General features: G+C 33.5%; 6 protein-coding genes across 9 annotated transcripts in view; 4 read left to right on the top strand and 2 right to left on the bottom strand.

Annotated features, from left to right (window-relative positions):
* Nucleotides 1-150: 150 nt before the first annotated feature.
* LOC118644139 (serine/threonine-protein phosphatase 2A activator-like) lies at nucleotides 151-3,209 on the top strand. The gene is made up of 8 exons (XM_036287414.1): nucleotides 151-588; nucleotides 662-747; nucleotides 1,392-1,595; nucleotides 1,702-1,919; nucleotides 2,030-2,154; nucleotides 2,287-2,387; nucleotides 2,501-2,608; nucleotides 2,673-3,209. Exons 1-8 carry the CDS (start codon nucleotides 546-548, stop codon nucleotides 2,826-2,828), a joined length of 1,041 nt encoding a protein of 346 aa, XP_036143307.1. The 5' UTR covers nucleotides 151-545; the 3' UTR covers nucleotides 2,829-3,209.
* A 151-nt stretch (nucleotides 3,210-3,360) lies between these two features.
* Nucleotides 3,361-5,549, top strand: LOC105828545 (GDP-fucose protein O-fucosyltransferase 1). The gene is made up of 6 exons (XM_012666915.3): nucleotides 3,361-3,613; nucleotides 3,695-3,810; nucleotides 3,880-4,003; nucleotides 4,095-4,471; nucleotides 4,817-5,053; nucleotides 5,120-5,549. Exons 1-6 carry the CDS (start codon nucleotides 3,505-3,507, stop codon nucleotides 5,303-5,305), a joined length of 1,149 nt encoding a protein of 382 aa, XP_012522369.1. The 5' UTR covers nucleotides 3,361-3,504; the 3' UTR covers nucleotides 5,306-5,549.
* Nucleotides 5,416-10,898, bottom strand: LOC105828544 (carnitine O-acetyltransferase). Of its 4 annotated transcripts, none has more exons than XM_036287412.1 (13): nucleotides 10,775-10,898; nucleotides 8,530-8,608; nucleotides 8,326-8,456; nucleotides 8,125-8,260; nucleotides 7,861-8,033; nucleotides 7,641-7,794; nucleotides 7,417-7,582; nucleotides 7,092-7,279; nucleotides 6,880-6,980; nucleotides 6,620-6,742; nucleotides 6,220-6,544; nucleotides 5,954-6,091; nucleotides 5,416-5,848 (listed from the first exon to the last, which is right to left on the bottom strand). In XM_036287412.1, exons 2-13 carry the CDS (start codon nucleotides 8,563-8,565, stop codon nucleotides 5,651-5,653), a joined length of 1,869 nt encoding a protein of 622 aa, XP_036143305.1. In that variant the 5' UTR covers nucleotides 8,566-8,608; nucleotides 10,775-10,898; the 3' UTR covers nucleotides 5,416-5,650. The 4 variants fall into 4 exon arrangements, with proteins under 4 accessions (XP_036143305.1, XP_036143304.1, XP_012522367.1 ...); XM_036287411.1 differs by lacking the exon at nucleotides 10,775-10,898 and adding an exon at nucleotides 10,535-10,629; XM_012666913.3 differs by lacking the exon at nucleotides 10,775-10,898 and adding an exon at nucleotides 9,057-9,268.
* LOC105831935 lies at nucleotides 10,873-12,931 on the top strand. The gene is made up of 5 exons (XM_012672430.3): nucleotides 10,873-11,136; nucleotides 11,553-11,811; nucleotides 11,877-11,968; nucleotides 12,031-12,223; nucleotides 12,342-12,931. Exons 1-5 carry the CDS (start codon nucleotides 10,906-10,908, stop codon nucleotides 12,647-12,649), a joined length of 1,083 nt encoding a protein of 360 aa, XP_012527884.1. The 5' UTR covers nucleotides 10,873-10,905; the 3' UTR covers nucleotides 12,650-12,931.
* On the bottom strand, nucleotides 12,805-14,388 carry LOC105831937 (39S ribosomal protein L32, mitochondrial). The gene is made up of 4 exons (XM_012672432.3): nucleotides 13,932-14,388; nucleotides 13,469-13,720; nucleotides 13,208-13,350; nucleotides 12,805-13,127 (listed from the first exon to the last, which is right to left on the bottom strand). Exons 1-4 carry the CDS (start codon nucleotides 14,005-14,007, stop codon nucleotides 13,008-13,010), a joined length of 591 nt encoding a protein of 196 aa, XP_012527886.1. The 5' UTR covers nucleotides 14,008-14,388; the 3' UTR covers nucleotides 12,805-13,007.
* Nucleotides 14,389-14,913: 525 nt separating this feature from the next.
* The window catches only part of LOC105831936 (decaprenyl-diphosphate synthase subunit 1), a 39,047-nt gene continuing 33,598 nt past the window's right edge, over nucleotides 14,914-20,362 (top strand). The window contains exon 1 of the mRNA XM_036287413.1: nucleotides 14,914-15,464. Within this exon, the coding sequence (XP_036143306.1) occupies nucleotides 15,300-15,464 (165 nt within the window). The 5' untranslated portion in view covers nucleotides 14,914-15,299. The remainder of the gene's footprint in view (nucleotides 15,465-20,362) is intronic.

The following is a 20,362-nucleotide window of genomic DNA, read 5'->3' as shown; positions in this document are numbered from 1 at the left end:
GATAGAACCGTTTTACTAATTCCGTCAAAACGATCCCGCTGATTGGTGATCCGCTCGTTCCGATTCCGTTTTCTGAGCCCGTGGGGAACCGGCCTTAAATAAAATTTCGTAAGGTCTGGCACACGAATTTCAAATAGCAGCTTTTTTGGCGTGTGCGCATGACATTTTTTCAAGTCGTGCTTAAGCGAGGTGAGAGATTGACAATCGAACGATTTCGTTAGAAGGTCATGAGTGTCATTAATTATTACCTCTGTCTATAATTTATTTACATACGTCATATATGAAATAATTTACATGGCAATTTACGCGCTACCGTTGCCCGAAAGTGTCTCTTATCGCGGCGCTGCGAAGAAAACGCTTCATTATTAGGTTAGGTTTCATCGCATTCCTCCTATCCGGGATAGAATTAGCGATAACGGATGATCGAGTCATCTAATTGCGTTTAATCGTCGCGTCTAACTAAAATGCTGTCAGTTGTTAAAAATACCATTGTGTTGCCTTAACGGAGCCCATTGATATCGTAGTCAAATCCTCAAGCGTTCATCATGTCAACGCCAAAATTTCCTTTGACAGGAACACATATGTCACGTATGTATCTTATGGTATATGTCTGATAATTGATTGACATTTATAAAGATTGCGCTTCAATATGTCGTTTCAGCCAAGCCACATGAATTTGTCGTTCCAAAAAAGCGCGTCAAGACACAAAATGATTTGGCACTTTGGAAAAGATCAGAAGCTTACTATGTAAGATATTTTCTCTAGTTGTTTATTTTTCATTACTATCTTGTATTTATTTTAACTGCTGACCATAGAATGTATTCTGTTATGTATACATATAGTGTGGACAAAATTATTGGGACAGTGCATGTGGCTGTTATCACAAAATAAGTATTTTTGAAGAAAAGAATAACAAAGTGATTATTTCTGTAAAAAATTTTATATATTTTTATAACTCTTTATTTAAAAGTAAAGATTTTATTTTTGTAGTTATCATTATTACATATTTCTTGTAGTTCAATCAAAATTAACATTAAAACTTCTCATATCTCTTTTTGTTTAATAATAGAGGATAGATTATATTATTATATGAATATGTAATATATTGATTACGCCAATAATTTTGCTCAAGGATAAAGCATTTACAAAAAATATTTATAATTATATTTTTTATTTATTTATATTATTTCTTATAACATAATTATATATAAAAATAAAATTAAAAAATTTTAAGAATTTAATATTTTTCTGCCATTTTTTTTAAGAGAAATAGGTCAATAACTGTAACTATATAGTGTCATTATATTTGTCCAGCACTTTATATAATATATACATTTATAATATTTATATAAATAAAAAGTAATACTTTTTACATAAAATATTGTTTACAGGAATACTTGGGGTTTATTTTAGCCTTAAACGATGCTGTTCAGGGACACGCTTTGGATGCAGAATGTCCACAGTCACCTGCAATAGGCAGTGTTGTACAGATGTTAAACAAATTTGATGCATGGATAACAGAAATTCCACCTACTGAACAACCGCAGCGATTTGGCAATAAATCGTTTCGCACATGGCATGAGAGACTGCAGCAGGTATGTCATATTGGAGTTGTATTTAAAAATATAAAATTACTCATAAGAGTAATGGAAAGCTATACAATTTTAATTTTAAAAATTATAATTAGTTTTACCGTTACAGAATGCTGCAGAGGAATTGAAACAAGTGTTGCCAGAAGATTTGCATCGCGCAATTCCAGAGATAGTGGAGTATTTATATGAAAGTTTTGGGAATCCAACTCGTATTGATTATGGAACAGGTCATGAAATGGCTTTTCTCATGTTTCTCTGCTGCATGTTCAAAATAGGCGTGTTTGAAGAAAGTGATAAGATTGCTACTGTAATAAAAGTATTTAATAGGTATTTTAATTTTTATAAATTTGATTTAGTTTATTACATAGTTATTCTGATATTTTTTATAATTACTTATTTAGTCACAGTTAAATTATTTATTTTCTCGATTTATAAAGGTACCTAGAATTGGCACGCAGACTTCAGTTGACGTATCGCATGGAGCCAGCAGGTAGTCATGGCGTTTGGAGCTTGGATGATTATCAATTTGTGCCCTTTATATGGGGAAGTGCTCAGCTTACTGGTATTAATTTTTGTGTACTTATATGAATATACTTTTCATACATTTTTACTGATATAATACAATGTGATTCAAGAAAAGTTTTTTTGCTTATAGAATTCATGATATTTATCTTAATACAATTTAATGTTTTAGGACATCCACGAATAGAACCACGTCACTTTGTAGACCAAGGTATCGTGGAATCTTACAGCAAGAAGTATATGTTTCTTGGCTGCATCGAATTTATTTTAAAGGTACGTTGTTCAAATTTGCAAAAATATGATGAAATTTGTCTGCTCTTATTCGCATGAATTTACGATTTTAAAAGATTAAGGATCTTTTAAATATAATAATTACGTTTTATTAGGTAAAAATAGGACCATTCGCCGAACATTCAAATCAGTTATGGAATGTTAGTGCGGTATCTTCGTGGTCGAAAGTGAACAGCGGTCTTGTCAAAATGTATCAAGTGGAGGTAATCAGAATCAATACGTGTTACAAAAAAAAGAATTGTTGCTTCTATCGTTTTTATTTTCCAGGTATTGTCAAAATTTCCTGTTATCCAACATGTTTTCTTTGGTTCTCTGCTACCATTTACACCAATGGTTCCAAAATGTTCTGAACCGATCATCGTCCCAAATTACAGAGGAGCCCCTGTTGATGACAATGACCCACCACCAGCAGTGCCGCAATGAAAATTATATACATAATAAATATTGTTATTGTGGACTACTTTACCACACTTTTCCCAGTATTTATTATAAAATTGTACATTATTACAGCCCTTCGCTCCCCTTTATTCTTAATACTTTTATCGCTTTTGGATGCATTTCTTTAGTTTGTAGAATTTCATGTTATAGTCATTATGAAGAAGCAATATCTTTATATTTTGTTAGGAATGATATAAATCATAATATTTGATGATGTGATCTGGAGTTATTTAAAAAAATTGGTACGATTTGTTAAGAATGATATTTAATGTGATGAAAGCTTGTTTAGAAAATTTAATGTGCTCAAAATGTTATGATTCTGTAAGCATTAATTTGCTCTTAATAAAAAAATATATTTACGCAGAAGTAAATCTGTGTGAATTTTAATATAAATATCGATTTTATTTTTGAGAAATTTATTTCTAATTTGTAAATCGCGAAGCGAATTCTTTACGTATTTTTCTGAGCGACGTGCGTCTCCATGGAAACCGGAAAACTAGAATCAGCTGTCTCACGACTCATTGTAGACTTAACCTCATGCGTCAGATCGCGCAAAAGTTGTTTGTAGTAAACGTCTAATTCAAACGTATTTTACAGGAATTCGCGAATATATTACACCATTCTTACAAACAAATATTGGGAAACTTCGTGACACATTGCGATGCTGAGGATATCGATTTTCACGTTACTTTTGACACATTTTTACGCCGCACTTAGCCAGAACGTTGAGATTGACGTGAATGGCTATATCGTTTATTGTCCCTGCATGGGTAAGATCTCGATTTTTATCACATGTACGACATTATTCCATGATAACAACATTGACAATAATCTTGGCGGTTTCATTTCAGGACGCTTCGGTAATCAGGCGGATCACTTCCTGGGAGTCCTCGGATTCGCCCAGGCCTTGAATCGCACGCTAGTGCTACCGCCGTGGGTCGAGTATCGTACGGGAGAGACAAGATCTGTAAGCGCAGATTTTACGTATCTACGAAATTCACAATTACGTATCTAATATCTATAATTCTGTTCTCAGATACAAATACCATTTGATACCTATTTTAATGTTTCCCAAGTACAAAGTTGCCATAGAGCAATATTGATGGAGGATTTCATGAGGGACGTTGCGCCGAGGAAATGGCCACCTGAAAAGAGAATATGTAAGCTCTACTGTCGAGTCTTTCATTAAGTAAGATAAGCAAGTTTTAATGTCAATTTTTTGGAATGAGATAAATCCATTTTCTTCCTCAGCTTTCTGTTATGAGGCCCGCATAGGGAGCAATGGGACGTCCTGCAACGCAAAACAAGGGAATCCGTTTGGTCCATTCTGGGACACATATAATATAGATTTTGTTAAATCAGAATTTTATAAACCGCTTCATTATTACGATGTGTATTACGCTCAAACGAGACAACAACAATGGCAGCAGCATTATCCACCTGAAACTTGGCCGGTACTAGCTTTTACAGGCGCACCCGCTAGTTTCCCGGTTCAGCTTGTGTACAAGCCTCTGCAGAAGTGCCTCAAGTGGAACAACGACATCCTGAATAAAGCAAAGACTTTCATAAAGGAAAAATTGCCAAGGGGCGCATTTGTCGGTATACATTTGCGAAACGGAATCGACTGGGTATGTGGCATTTGGTGAAGATATTTTTATATGGAAAATATTTTATTAACATTCTATCAAGAATAATGATTTCTAAATAAAAATATAAAAAATTGTTAATATTAGATGTTAGATGACAATATAATATTAGATGTGTGAATATACAATTTAAATTGAGAAGGCATCAACCGATCAGAGCTGTATCTTAGTACACATTTTGTGTGTTGTCTTTACATAGATTATTTAATTCTTCAAACTTGAATGTATACAAATGTATATAAAATTCATACAAACTAGTATTTTCTTAATTTAATAAATAATTTATTAAAAAATATTCATAAAATATATTTTGCGTTTGCTTTTCAGGAGCGCGCCTGCGAACATATACCATCTGCGCCGGATCTTTTCGCTGCTCCCCAGTGTCTTGGTTATCAAAATGAGCGTGGCAAAGCGACTCTGTCGATGTGCCTTCCATCATTCGATGTAATAATAACTCAGCTGAAGCGTGTTATTCGCAACGGCAACGATGTCAAGTCTGTATTTGTAGCATCCGACAATGATTACATGTTGGACAAACTTGGAGAAGCCCTGTCGCGTATGAAGGTAAGCTCATATATTCATCATATCGCCATCGTGTCACGAAGTAATAATGTTATCGTCCTTATGTAGATATCAGTGTTCCGGCAGAAACCGCCGGTATCCCCACATTTGGATCTAGCGATTCTTGGAAGGTCTAACTATTTTATAGGAAATTGCATTTCTTCTTTCACCGCTTTTGTAGCCAGAGAAAGGGAAGTCAGGGGCTATCCAACATTCTTCTGGGGTTATCCTCCCAGAACCAGAACAGAACTGTGATATATTTTGTAACATAATACCTGCCAAATGCGCATAATGTCTTTTTGATCATTTTTATATTTATATATTGAAAAATTTTTAAGTGATTCCATTGAGATTAACGTTATATATTTAACGTTATATGTTTATTGTATGACAAAATACAATTGTAACATATATAGAGCACCAAGTCAAGAAGATGGTACATTCTGCAGTGTTTTGGATCTTTAGTATATATTTCGTAATAAAGTTTATACAAAACAAATCCGCTTGATTTGAGCATGTTTATTTTTACTTGCTATCGCAAGTATAAAAATATCAAATTGGCAAATCTTCCGTCGTAACAAAAATGGAATTTCTATATTTTCATTCACTTCCTATGTCTCGCATGTCGCTTAGTGTCTGCCGTAAAATACGAGCAAAGTCTCTCGTATTGGTCTCACTACATGATTTAAACGATGAACAAGCAAATAAAATATCCTTCGGTCGTGGATTGTAGCAGCAAGCATAACCATCCGGAACTACCGGTCCATAACACATAAAAGACTCTGTTTTATAAGGCACCTTTAAATAAGAGAAATGTCGATTAGTGCATTTATCTTTTCATTAAAATATTTTCACATTTTATTTCCGCCAAGGAAATTCTTTAGAAGCCAAACTTTGAATTACCTGACTTGACGTTAAATTGAAATATGTACTTTTAGTATAACCAATATCTTTGTACAATTCTGGGAGCTCCATTCCTTCGCTTTTTGCTATCATTTTTAAGCCAAACAGATGCCGATCGACACCTTGACCAGTCGCAGCCTGGAGCAAAAAGAGACGTTAAGTTGAAATGCACATTTGATTTTATCAAGAGACATAATAATTAAAGATGTATTATAATTACAGTATTATAATCCTTACTGTAATTATAATTATAATGTATGCCTCACCTGTGCGGCGTATTCTTTATGAGCGTTTATTGCTTTGATCATCAATTCCTTTTTTTGTTGCTTGCTCTTGTGTTTCTCGGGAAGCATAGCTTTCGCGAACTCGACCGACTCGGTGCTGGTAGACCTAATGCATTCGGTTCTGGCGTTTATGAATCTTCGTAATCCCGCACTTTCGTAATGAGCCGAGGCCTTTCTTTGTAAATTATAGAATGTTACTTGCATCGCGATCTGAATAAAACTGTCAGGACTCAGTTTAATCGTTTTTATGGCGTCCGCACCGAATTTGTCGAATGTAAAACATTCCATGTCTACGTCATCTGAAAGCCTAAGAGATCACACGTGTATTTTCTACAGTAATGACATAATTTGTACTACAGTAAAGGGAGTATGATTAACTTACTTGTCTACCACATCAGTAGCTATATCGATTGCACAATCTATAGTGTCATTAGTCTCGAACTTCAAAAGTTCTGGTCTCGGAAAATCCATAAACTTTACATCCCTCGCGTTTTCTTTTGCTGCTCTGAAAATACATACAAATTTTTATTTGCGCTTCACTACGATGGCATTATTATTATTATTATTATTATTATTATTATTATTATTATTATTATTATTATTATTATTATTATTATTATTATTATTATTATTATTATTTACATATATTTTAATACGTAATCGTGAAGGACAGCAACTGGAACTCCTTCGCATGGACTGTGTTCATATTCCATGCCGATATAACCGTCGGCAGATACTATAAACTGTAAAGATATATTCCTTGTTCATCTTGGCTTCACAAGATTTTTATCTATTTGAAATCGTTTGATATATTAAATTTATTTATAATAGATGCTGATTAAATGTAGTTTTACCTGCACAGTCTTGTCGTGCCACCTATTACCGGCATTTACAGAGCTATTATAGCCTGTCATAGTTTGAATCGCTCTGACAGAGGCGTTATTTTTTTCCTTAAAAGCATCCTTGGGTATATCCTTATCCAGACATAATACAAACAAAGAAGTTTCTATATCCTTGATTATATTCCTATTATTACCCAGTTCTGAAAGTACAATAATAATGATTTGAGACAGATAATGATTAGAAATTACACCAAAAAATCGTGCACGTTCGAAAAGGCAAGAAACTTAAATTGCGAAGGTAAAAGGAACAGAAAAAAAGACAAAGACTAAAATAAACCTAAAAGTAAGCTGTAATCCTTTGCCCAAGTGTCTCGATCGTTCCCAGTTAAAATTCCTACAGGCTTTCCCTGGGTGCATGAGCGATCCGCGATATCTTTCATGGCAGCCACAAGTTTGCCCTCGCTTAAAATGCCACTTTGATCAACAACGAAAAGTTTAAAGAACTGTAATATAAACAAAATGTATATGCCACATTGTTTTCATCGGGTTAATTACACTTACATTATTATTGCTTATAATTATTATGTGTTTTGCCTCATCTGTGTGCAACAATTTGTCGACTTTTTCGTTGGGCTGCCTGTGCGTGCCGAGTATTAAGGCATAAGGCTGCATGTCGAGTGGATCATTACGAGCCATTTCTTGTTTCATCTTTCCACTGTCATTTATCAAACGAATGTATCACAAGGAGCATAAAAAACACTGAAAACTGCATAAAACTCACCTCTTGACCATCTCATTGTAATCACACACTGCAGCAATGAGACGCGCTGCATACACATATATGTCATCTGGTCGCTGGAAAGTAATTGGTGGTCCAACATTTCCAGGGCTGGAATGCACGATCACAGGCATACGGTATCCTAGATATGCAGTTTCCAGCCACCATTCTTTCATCTAAAATGACCAAATGTTAATTTGTTCATTCCCTGAACTGATATATTAATTTTAAAAAAATATGATAGACAGATAAAGATATGATAAGCACCCAGTTATCAGTGTTTTGATATCTTTCAAGCAATTTTGCATGTAATTTAGGTCCTGCACCTGTGTGGCTTATAAAATCACTAACAATGCTCTCTGTATTTTTATATTCCTTGTCAGTCAACAACGGCTTTAAGGATCTGTAATATCATTAATAAATTATGAATAATGACACTTGAACTTAAAAAGGTACAAGGACACGTACTTCAAGTAACGTTCTGCGGTTTGCTTGAGATCAGGTACAGGTTGTTTCGGGATCGGTTGCTTATTTAGATTTAACGTCGTTATAGGTACCGCGCGAAGAACGGGCGATGTCCTACGCAGTCCATTGTAGACCTGTTGATTCAATCATTTTACTGAGTTTCTTTTCTCCACTTTCTATACAAAATATACAGATGTATGCACTTACTGTATACTTGGACACATTGGAGAGCGTCTTGTACATAACTGGTTTCTCTAGAGAACTCGGGCCTGATACCACTGTACCGCTACAGAACAAAGATTAACAGGTATTATTGACATTTCGAAGGCGAACGATATCGCTGATAACAAAAGATGATCGTGAAATAAACGTTATCATGTAGTCAATAAAGCTCACTCCTCTCGCTTCGTTAAGATGCCTCACGTTCTCTGCTTAATGTCAAGTTTCAAGAATATCCCAGCCATGTGTCACACTCGCTCATGTATTAGATTATGCAGGTGCATCAGGCACACGTACACACATAACACAAATAGCCAACCTAAATCAGTGCACGCGCATTGAATGATCTGCGTGATGACAGTCCCGCATCTCAACTAAATATATTGCTATAAATTGTCGCCAATTATGTCATGGACTTTGGACCAACCGATTGAAATAATTTAGATCCGCTTGCAGTTCATATCATATGTATCATCTAGTGGGCGTGTTTAGAATTATTTTAATAACATACTTACGCGTCCATATGATGAGAATCCTAATTCTTAGCCAGGTAAGAAAGTAGTAAAGTGAACAGGAGCAAACGTACGTTGTACAGGTGGTCAAAGTTGGTCAAAGTCTAATGCGAAGCAGAAGCGTGGACTTGGACATTATTTTACGACTTTCTCTTTGCATGTGTGTGTGTGTGTGTGTGTGTGTGTGTGTGTGTGTGTGTGTGTGTGTGTGTGTGTGTGTGTGAGTGAGTCAAAATATAAAATTTTATTTTACAACTAATTATATATATTTATATCAGTATACAAATGGAGTCGTAAAATATAAAAAATATACTTATGACTCCAGTTGCATGCAAATTGAATATAAAAGTACATGAAAAAAATATAATAAAATATAAATGTTCCAGATAGCACAAAATATTATCATAAATATTTTATTTATAAATATTTTACACATTTATTTTCAAAAAATATTTTTTAAAGATTATATAATTATTTTTCATAAACCATTTAGAAATGATACAAAAATTATTATCAACAATATATATTATAGAATATATTTTTAAAATATACTGAAAATTAAATATTTATGGTATATAAACTTGACATATTTTTTATATTCTTTGATAATAATGGTATAAATATTTGTTTTAAATATTTTCATAAATTTTTATCATAATTTTTTTTATACCTGACAAACTCGGACATAAAAATATGTACAAAATATTTCATATAAATATTTTTCCTTCTTATAAATATTTTATAAATATTTCATAAATATTTTTTGCTATCTGGGCCCAGACAGCACACAATATGTGCATAAATTTATGATAAATAATATTTATAAATATATTATTTCTATTTTTTTACATATATATAAATATTTTATACATATATTTTATATACATGAAGGAAAAATATTTATTCAACATATTACTAAATATAGACTAAATATTATTTTATACAATATTTATGGTAAATAAAAAATAATGATTTATAGTAATAGTTTTTAAATATTTATAAATATTTCATAAATATTTATGATAAATCTTTATGATCTGTCAAATCTAAGGCCACAAAAATATTTATAACATATTTGGGTAAATATTTATAAAATATTCAAATAAATATTATAAATATTTTGTAAATTATTTTATAAAAACATTGTGTGCTGTCTGGGATAAATAGTAAAAAGATGTAAAAATTAAGTATATATAGTTAGTATAAGAATACAAAAAAAAAGTTATTAAAAGATAATGTACCACGAATATCTACGTAAAAATAAATAAAAGTTCATATCAAAAGCTAGATACTAAGGGCACATTTACAAGAATTAGAAAAGTACACAGAAGGAAATCAGAATTAATTAAAGGTACTCCTAGGTTTCATTAGATACGTTCTTCATCTCGCACATGCAGCTATACTTTCTTTTTTCTCTTCGCAATGAAAAGAACAAAAAAAAAAGAAATATACAAGAAATTCAGTTCTAAAAAAGAACAGACCTTATGCAATTTTTTTTTTCTTTTCTCCCACCTACGATGTTATTGCTGGAGCAAGTTGGAGTAAGTTAACGGAAAATGGGGAATCACCGATGTCACGTTATTCCACCATAACGCGATGGCTTCTACAAATGTTAACGTGGAGTGACACCGGGCAAATACGATTGTTTTTCGTCAAGACCTGCGTGAGCGTATCCAATGCGTGCTCGTGACTTCGCAGACAAAATGTAAAGGTTAGCTAACCTCGTATTTACGACGACGAGTGAGCTTATCTTCAGCAAGACAGGCGACAGAATTCGCCGTGTAGCGTGAGACGCAATTCCACGACGTCAAATCTGTCACGCTCGAATTCATATCTTGAATTCTGACGTTGAATGTCGCACGTGATGAACGACGTCGAGGTTCCGGAGAACGATACCTTCGGATCATACTGCGCACTGTTGGTCGCCTTCAAGACCATGAAGGAACGTTGCCAGCAGCTGCAGATGCGATTAGCGGCGGTAGAGGAGGAGAACATGTGTCTCAGGCTCGAATGCGGCAGGGACGTGACAGCACCTATTGTCAAAGTCGATAAGAGTGACAGGTCCACACTGCAGATCCTACAGGTTCGTCAAGTCAAGTTAACTAACGAAGAAGACCTTGAATGAAAACCTTCTCCTTATAAATTCTTACCTCTTACTGTATTTAAGGTACAATGTAGATTGTAAGAGGAATATCTTATGAATTATAAAATTAAAAATATCAGCCTTTTTTATTCAATAATGCCACTTGTTTGTTTTTTTGCCTGCTTAGCCACACAATGAAGAACAAAAAATATAATAGAATATAAGTTTCAATATAAGCATCTCAGGTGGCCCATTATTTTTTCAAATTTTAACTTTGTTGATCCTGATATTTTAAGAAACAATATGGTAAAAGAATAATTATAGTGAGTTTTTTATGCATTCCTTCAGTAAAATAAAATGAGAGATATAAAAATAAAATACAAACTTCTGATATAAGTAATGTATTTGTGGTGCAGGAAAAGGTAGAGGAACTTACAAAGCAAAAGTCTCAATTGTCCCATCATATTTTCATGGTGGCTGGGGAGAACCGTCAATTATGGAACAGGTTAACGAGGTTGACAAAAACTAACAAATCCTTGGGCAGCCACTTGACAAAGATCTCAGACACACTCAAGCAACATCCTGCCACACAGCCATCTGACATTATTTCATACAACTTTTGCAATGCATCAGACAAACAGGATCCTAATAAGACATACTTACTAACTACAGATGGTTGGTATCGTTTTGAAATATAAACGATACTTTTTGTTACAATTAACAAATTTTCCTTGTCATAGGTGAACGAGAACAAAGCTTGGAGGAAATATCCCTTCGACTAATAAATAGCATTATGCTAGAAAAGTCCGACCTCGAGCAGCAGTGTGCAGAGGTAAAGTATAAATATTGTAATAATATCGTTTAACATCTTTATGTAATATCTGTTTCACACAGATGATGGAGTTACACAATAATCCCGAATTAAATTTACAAAATGTTGGTTTTACGTATCCAGAAGATTCTGACACAGATTCACTAGAGCAACTGAAGCAACACGAGATTAGATTGTCTCAAACTAAAGATGCCTTACTCGGGCAGCAAACTAGGTTAAGAAGGGCTTTGCAGAATATTAAACAAATGAGGAAAGGTAAGTCTCTCAGTTATAATTAAAATTTATTTATTATTGAATCGATTATGCTAGCTCCAGTTACAGCTTAAATTGTAGTTTTTAAAAATCTGTAATTTTTTAAAACAAATATTTACAGGAGCAGTATGCAATAATTGTCGAAAGAACGTAAATAAAAAAATGTGCCAAACAGGTACGCAATTCGACTCTGATAATAATTTCAAAGAGCATGGGGCTACGCAGACTAGTCTAACGAGTCCTAGTATTTCTATGGAAAAGTATCCTGTTGTGAACGATAACATGGATATAATAGATAGTAATATATGCCCGTTATGCGGAATTATGTATCGGAAATCTCTATCCACGTTTGAGGAATTCCACGAACATGTCGTGAATCATTTTTCTAAGGAAGACAAGTCGACAGAGGATTTCGAGCTTGTACATTAATTTTGTTATAAAAACGTGAATTTTTACACACAAAATTTTCTTCAGATTCCAATATGTACAAGAAAATTTTGATAATTGAAAATACAAAATACTGAAAGAGAAACCTCACACACATGCCCACTATATAGTATAAATTTTTAACTGAGACAATATTGTGTGTTGCAAAAGTATTTATTTTTATATTGATAAATGCAATCACAAAATCTCTTATCGCATCTAGATATTAGTTGTAAGTATATTAAATATTTAGATAATAAAGGTAATATTTTTAATCTTTAAAAATTCTGTATATTTACTCATTAATGGGTGTGTCCCAACTTTTATCTACAAAAAATTAAATCCTGATGCCCAGTGTACTTTATGCAAGATGGGTAGGTTTAACCTCCTTTTTATCTGATGGCTCCTGTGTTGTTGGCTGCAGTAAATTTTGGTGAAACCATGAAGGTCTTTTCTTTGGCATCTCGACTATCCTTTGATTCTGAAATTAAAGGCAGATATTAAATCCATATCTATATAAACAAAGCAATTATATCTATTGACACAATAAATTTTTAATACCTTCCAAAATTCATCTGTTTTAGAGTCTTTTTCTCCATCATATAATACAATTACGTTTTCTTCTACTGGACTTAGACCTAGTTCTTTTTGAATGACGTCCTGCATTTCTTTAGTCTCTAACTTTACTTTTTCATAACAATGTCCTGCATAACAAACACAGATATAAAGTCATGAGCTTTTTATTTATTATGATATGCAAGAATGTAATCTAAACTGCTTTTTATATCTTTCTTAATATATATTGTCTTATATAAAATTTACCGCATAGACGGCCAGCTTCGTAATTGTGACCACAATTTGGACACATTAATATATTTGTTTTTGCAACAGGTGGTTTCCAAACGTATTTCTCTACTCCAAATCTCCTTTTGTATCTGATTTCCAGACTGCGACGATGTTTTGGAACCGCCCATAAAATGCTGTTTTCGAAAATTTCTTTTAAGGAGCGATTACCGAAACTTGTCGGTTTTGGTTCGTTCAGAAAACCATTGTAATCGACTGCACATAATGATCCTACAACGGAAGATATTTAAAAATTCTTTAAGTTTTACAATAAAGTTTACTTAAAATCTTTCGATATTATCTGCGCACAAAGTCGATTATTTTACGCGATCCCTCGATTGAGGTTAGGGCACACAAAAGAAATGTAAATAGTCACTTGTGCTATTCATATTAATTTAAAGTTTAATAAAAAATATGTTTGTATGTATTAATTTTCAGTTACCTGGAGGAAAACCGCGGCCAAAAATCGTTTGAACTACTTGTTCAAATTTTTGAAAAACTAAACTTAACCTATTCATTGCGTCTCCTGCCTTTTGCTGCTCTTGCTACAGCTCTTTCAAGTTTGATATCTGAAACAACACTACACGGAAAAAAGTTTGGCACTACAGTAGCACCAACTAGTGTAACAGCTGTACGAAATGAGAGTGCGCTGTTGTACTTCTCTTTGGCACGGCAGTTCTCTCAGTTTGGGAGCCCTGCTGTCCCAATCGGGAGCCCTGCTGTCCCAATCTCGCACCGCAGCATTCCTAACCTTAAAGTGCAGTGGTTGCCCCATCAGGGTGGGGAGAACAGTTCTCCCGGCGCTTAGTGCTGCCAGTTACCCAAAACTGGCACTCTGTAGTCCTAAATGCGAGGTGGCGCTGCACTACCACCTATGATGCAGCAGTAGTGCCAAACTTTTTTCCGTGTACCGGCACCCAAATAATATGTGAATAATAGAAGAACATTGATATTATCAACTGTCAATGTTAACTTCTCGATTGCCGATACAAATATCTATTACAAATAATTAATTTAATTGCTCATAAAAGCATTAATTCATGATTGATTATTTCTGATTTATAAATAAGCGTAAGTACATGTTTACAATACAATGATATTGTCATATATTATTTGTAAAACTTTATTTTTCCATAATTTGCATGGACAATCGAATCGGTTGGTAACGGCAGAAATACCGCAGTTTTAAATCGAATACTGTCGAATTGTAAATATATTATGTACATATTATATATCCTCTCTCTTTAATAATAATAATAATACAAGGGTGAAAATAAGTCACGAAATTAATGTTAAGGTCATCACAATGCCAGGCAGCAGGCAATAGGAACAAATAATGAAAGAGAGAAAGAATCTTCTCTCTTTCTCTCTTTCATATTTCCTATTGCCCATTGCCTGGGCATTTAGGCATTGCCTAGGCCCTTATACACTGTTGCGTAATCGATTTCAGTGGTCCATAAAACTGTCGAGAATGTGACTCTTTCATTTTGAATGAGGCGTATCATTTAAGGCGACGTCTTCTACGCGCGCATGCGGCTCGCAGTGAGTGCGACTGGCAAAAGGCACGTATAGGCGAGGAAGCCATCGTCCGAACTCTAATGCCACGACGAAATCGCTGCTCTCGTTCTCGAATAGAGACCGCCGCGTGCACCGCGACCGCGGCGGCGAGAAGGAACGACGACGCCGAGTCGCGTGGGGGGGTGTGATTTTTCGAAGAGTGCCGCTGGTGGGATCGAGTGGATGGGATCGAGCCGCGCGCGAGGTACGAGCCACTCGGACAGTGGTGAGCCTCCTCACTACGGTCCCCGCGATGGCATGTATAGGATCGAGTAGGCTTTGTGCTCGTGTCGAGAGACTGTGCCAGTTCGGACATTTCGCCCAATTGCGGAGGAGAGTTTCGACCACGGCATGTGTGAAATCGCGGCCGGTGATCACCCGGATGACGGGCGACACGTCGCTGCTGCAGCATTGCCAGGTACGTTTGGGCTTCGAATTGTCCCGCGCCCCCGGACCCCCCTTCACCGTCACGCCGTCCGGGACGCGTCGCGTCCGTGAAAACTCGCTGTCCCATTCAATTTTCCGCGATTTTCCGCCTGTCTCCCGGTGTGACCTAACCTACGCCCGCTGGCATACGGCACCACCTAACCCATTTCGCGCGCGCTCCGAAACTCGAGGCTCCGACAGGTGATCGAGACGGCTGGAGTAAATTGGGTGAACCGTCTCGAAATTGTTTTCTCTCTCTATCTCTCCCGAGAGAAGTGCTTCATCTGAGATTCGACAGGGTACTCTATGATACGAGATCTATGATAAATTACATAACATGTAGGTCAGGTGATAGGTTAAGACACCTCAAGGTTCCTCGGGTTTTCGCGAAGACAATCGCGAAAGCGTGTGACATTCGCTCCTGCGAAAAGAAGCGCCGAGATTTAATTCATCACACGTAAAATCCGCGGACACGTGTAACGGCTATTTGCTCCGGCTGCTCCGGCTGCTCCGGCATACGTCTGTCAGCTGGTCCCAGCAGACGCCGTATGGATCGTCTGCTAGTCGAGTACCGCGATGTCAAATGAACGACGGTTCCACGGGGATCGGATCAAATGAAAAAAAAAAATCGTGCGCGACCATGCTGAAATTCATGGGTGCACGGTGTTTTTCCTCTGAACTTTTTCCCGCGACAAGAGCGGATGAAAAGCAAGTAGAATTCCTGCGCGTCTTTAGAGGCTGCGTTGACTACGGAAGCGCGTCGCTCGTACGCATGCGCGCGTTAGAATTTGAACGCGTGTTAAAGTCCAGCAGGTTTATTCTGTAACTCTTAAGGTAGCTCTATCGTCAAATAAAAATCCTGAAATAAATTTCTATTTTTTGGTACCAGTATTTTGTTACTGGTGTTTATTTCTAGAATTAGTAATATTTGGAACTAGTATTTATTAATTTTTTTTTAATTGAAAGTCGATTGCTGATTATTTTTGTAAGAAAAATTAAATTAATTATAGGTTATTGATGCATATGAGGCACGATGAGATTTTCCTGAATCTTTAAGTTCTTTTTTCGTTATAACTTATATATCTAAGATTTCTTATAAAAACTTTCCAATATATTCATTAAACGATTAGAAAGTAGATATTTTAAAAAAATTAAAATTGTTGATTACTTCTTTTTACTTAAAAAAATAGTTTAAATTGTTAGATTTGGATATTTTTATTTATACACAGTGTGGTTATTTATAATTTTTTGTTGAAAATTGATTTAAATAATGATTTTATTTAATTAATCATTACATTCTTCATGAATAGTAATTTTTCTTTTAAATTTAAATGAGCCTCTTTTAGGCATTTGCGAAATCCGGTTCTACGTGATAAAATTATCTTAAAGTTGTTTTTTTTAATCATATATTATACCTGCAGGTTATAACGATAACGAAACTGTCGTGGGGAATTACCGAATCAGTCTGCAGTTTATACAATCAGCAAAGCATATTCTTTGCGCAGCTGTACATTTTCTTTTACTTTGCACGCTGCACTTTCTGCGCGTGCAAAAATGAGACGGATGCATAATTGAACGTTGGAGAGAAAACGAAAAGAGATGAGATCAGGGAGAGAGAGTTCAGCTACAAAAAGCTAATTTTATGTATTATACTTCACGTTAAATTGATTCTTACGCTAAGAAATAATCATATACAAGAAAAATAGGCACGAAAAGATTGTACTACAATATTAACAAATTTTATTTGATGCAAAGCAAAAAATAGCTTTTAAATTATTCATTAAAATAATTATGCAGGATGCTTGTCTGGCTTCTAAAATGTCAACATTTTTTTAGTCATCTTGCTTAAGCATTCTACACAATTATTATAAATGCATATAAATGCATAAATGCATTATAACATGCATATAGAAACAAATGGGTGGATAAAACAAAATTTCCACTGGTTTTTTTTTGTATGCATATAATAACGTGACAGACGTAATAAAATTTCTGGAATTTCTTGACTAATGCTTAAATTTATGAGGGAGAAATATAATAAAGAATAAGAGAAAATACAATTAAGAATATTCTTGCAATATAAATAAATATTTACTTTGGAAATCAATTAAGCAAGTATGTACATTGAAAGAACTGAAACACGGAAAGATTTTTCTGAGATACCTGAAAATTTTATTAGATTCAGATCTAATTTTTTTTTTTGTTAAATCATTAAAATATTAATGAGCACGAGAAGATACCTGTGTAAACTAGCACTCGAATTTTAAAAAATTAATTTTTCTTTATGGAAAACGTTAGCATTTTATTTGTAGTTGTTTGTAGTAACAATAATTTTGTTTGTTGTTTAATAGAATAAAAAATATTAAAATTTAAAAAATGACTTGCACTCGACATTGAGATATCTTGAATTTTCTTTTGGTATTCGATTCAAAATCGTTTTTAGTTGTTTATAGTGATTTTGCTTTCGTTTGTAGTTGAACTGTTCGCGAGATAATTCGTTATTACTAAATTGTTTAAATAATTATACCGCGCGAATGGTTCAACTACAAACGAAAGCAAAATAACTACAAACGATTCTGAATCGAATCCCGCAAGAAAATTTAAGATATCTTAATGTCGGATGCAAATCATTTTTTGTTAATTTTAATGTTCTTTATTCTATTAAACTACAAACGAAATTATTGTTATTACAAACAACTACATGAGTAAAATGCATAAGCTACAAAACGTAGATTGCAAATGCGACAGCTAAATAAAAAGCGCGGAATAACATCAATGAAACTTCTGATTGGTTGTCGCGTATTTGGAATGTGACTTGCGCCTATCTTATATGGAATAATAATTAATGCTGGAAAAATGCTAATGTTTTTTATAAAAAAATTAATTTTTTAAAAGTCAGGTCCTAGGTTCACACAAGTCGAGAAGACAGTAAAGGCATGAAATGAGTAAAATCAGTAAGATGCAAAACGTAGAGCGTAGATTGCAAATGCGACAACTAAATAAAAAGCGTGAAATAGCATTAATGAAGCTTCTGATTGGTTGTCGCGTATTTAGAATCTGTGACTTGCGTCTATCTGTATGAAATAATAATTAATGCTGGAAAAATTAAGCATTCCAGCAACCAGTTTAAACGTCTTACATAATTTGATGATCCAACAAAATTATTTTTAGAAACTGTACTGTAGCTATATACACTAGAAAACACACACATACTCACATATTTTGTTTTTGTATTTGTATTTTGTATTTTTATTTGTGTTAAAATCAATTTTTGTTAAACTTTTTCTGTTAAATTTTTAACATACTCGAGTATTAACATTAATGTGGTATAATATGAAACAATTCATGAATAAATGAATAAATAACATAAAATTAAAAATTATGTCGTTTTGAAATGTACGTAATTCTAAAAAAAAACGAATGAAATGTACGTAATGTGTGTGGATAAATTATAAATATTAATTCCGTTGAAGAAGTATGAATTTCATAAGTTGCTTCCAAGGTACATCAAAGTGTTACATTTTTTGTGTTAATTTTTTACGTAATTTTTGTGTTACTCATTAACATATTTATTTTGCACTAAAGCAATATAAAATTTTTAACAATTTGTTTGGTCAATATGTCATAAATATTCAAATTTATTATAAACATTCAAATTTATCATGAATATTTAATTGTATATGTAGCTAGATACTTTAGCAAAAATGTTCTTTTTGTATATTACATACAACTAGTATTCACGTAAGGACATCTTTTATTTTGGCGACCTTCGAAACGTATTTAAAGACGGAAGCCTTTCAACTCTTACTTGAATATCTTACCTTTTTGTAACCCGGAAGAGTTTGCACAAATCTTTTCAGGTCTTACATTATTATGCTTGTGTACATTTGCATTCAAATATCTTAAAATTAATTTAAAAAACCGAATAAATCTATCCATGTACGATTTGAAGTATTCTGTATTCTGTATATCCTATGTACGAATTAATAATCTCAGATATGACGTAATAAAAAAAAATTGCGATTTTTGGGGAAAATGTAATTTTTGTTGTGTATACAAGATAATTCATAAATAATCACGTTATGAATTTCTTTATTTAAAATAAGAATAAAAAATTTTCTAGATTAATATTCTTTGAGTCGGTTAATCAAATTTGATGCAACAAACCAATAACAAAATTCTATTGTTTATTTGATTTTACATAAATCTATTTTAACATAAAAATATTATAAAATATAATTTTTCAGAAGTAGCAATTTACAATTAATAATGATATTATTTGATGTTATTCTGTGCAAATTTAATTTTGTAGATTACTTACAAGGGAACCTCGCGAACCTGAAAATTCTGATTTTTATGAAACTTGGCATAAATGTAGAGGGGATAAATGCATAAATTTAGAAATTTTTGTTGGTGCTTATAAATGATTTGAAGAGTTGAAACCATCTTTCAAAAGTTGAGGGTTTTTGCCTTTTCTCGATATATCTCGTAAATTAAATAAAATATCAAAAGATGTTTTATACAAAAGTTTTACAGCATACATACTTCTATTTAACTATGCAATTTATTTTTTGAAAAAAATTTTTTTCAAAAATTTACTCTTTATACCTTTTATATGTTGAATATTTATTGCATTAAAATTTCAATTTCAGTGAAATTCGGCACAAATGTAGAAAGGGACAATACATGAATTTAGAAAATTTTAGTTGATACTCAAAAACAGTTTAAGGGGATCTTAAAGCTGTTCTGTTTTACCGATTATTTTGATTATTTTCAATTCACTAATCTTTTAATTGTAATTACAGAATTAAACATTTTTTCCACAATTAAAGTACAGACGGTAACATAATGCGCACGTAATTTTTATACAAAAAAACGAACAAAAAATTT

This window comes from Monomorium pharaonis, chromosome 5, assembly GCF_013373865.1.
Source record: "Monomorium pharaonis isolate MP-MQ-018 chromosome 5, ASM1337386v2, whole genome shotgun sequence".
NCBI lineage: Eukaryota > Metazoa > Arthropoda > Insecta > Hymenoptera > Formicidae > Monomorium > Monomorium pharaonis.
The sequence above is the reverse complement of the archived record's forward strand: the minus strand, read 5'-3'. Positions and strand labels throughout refer to the sequence as shown.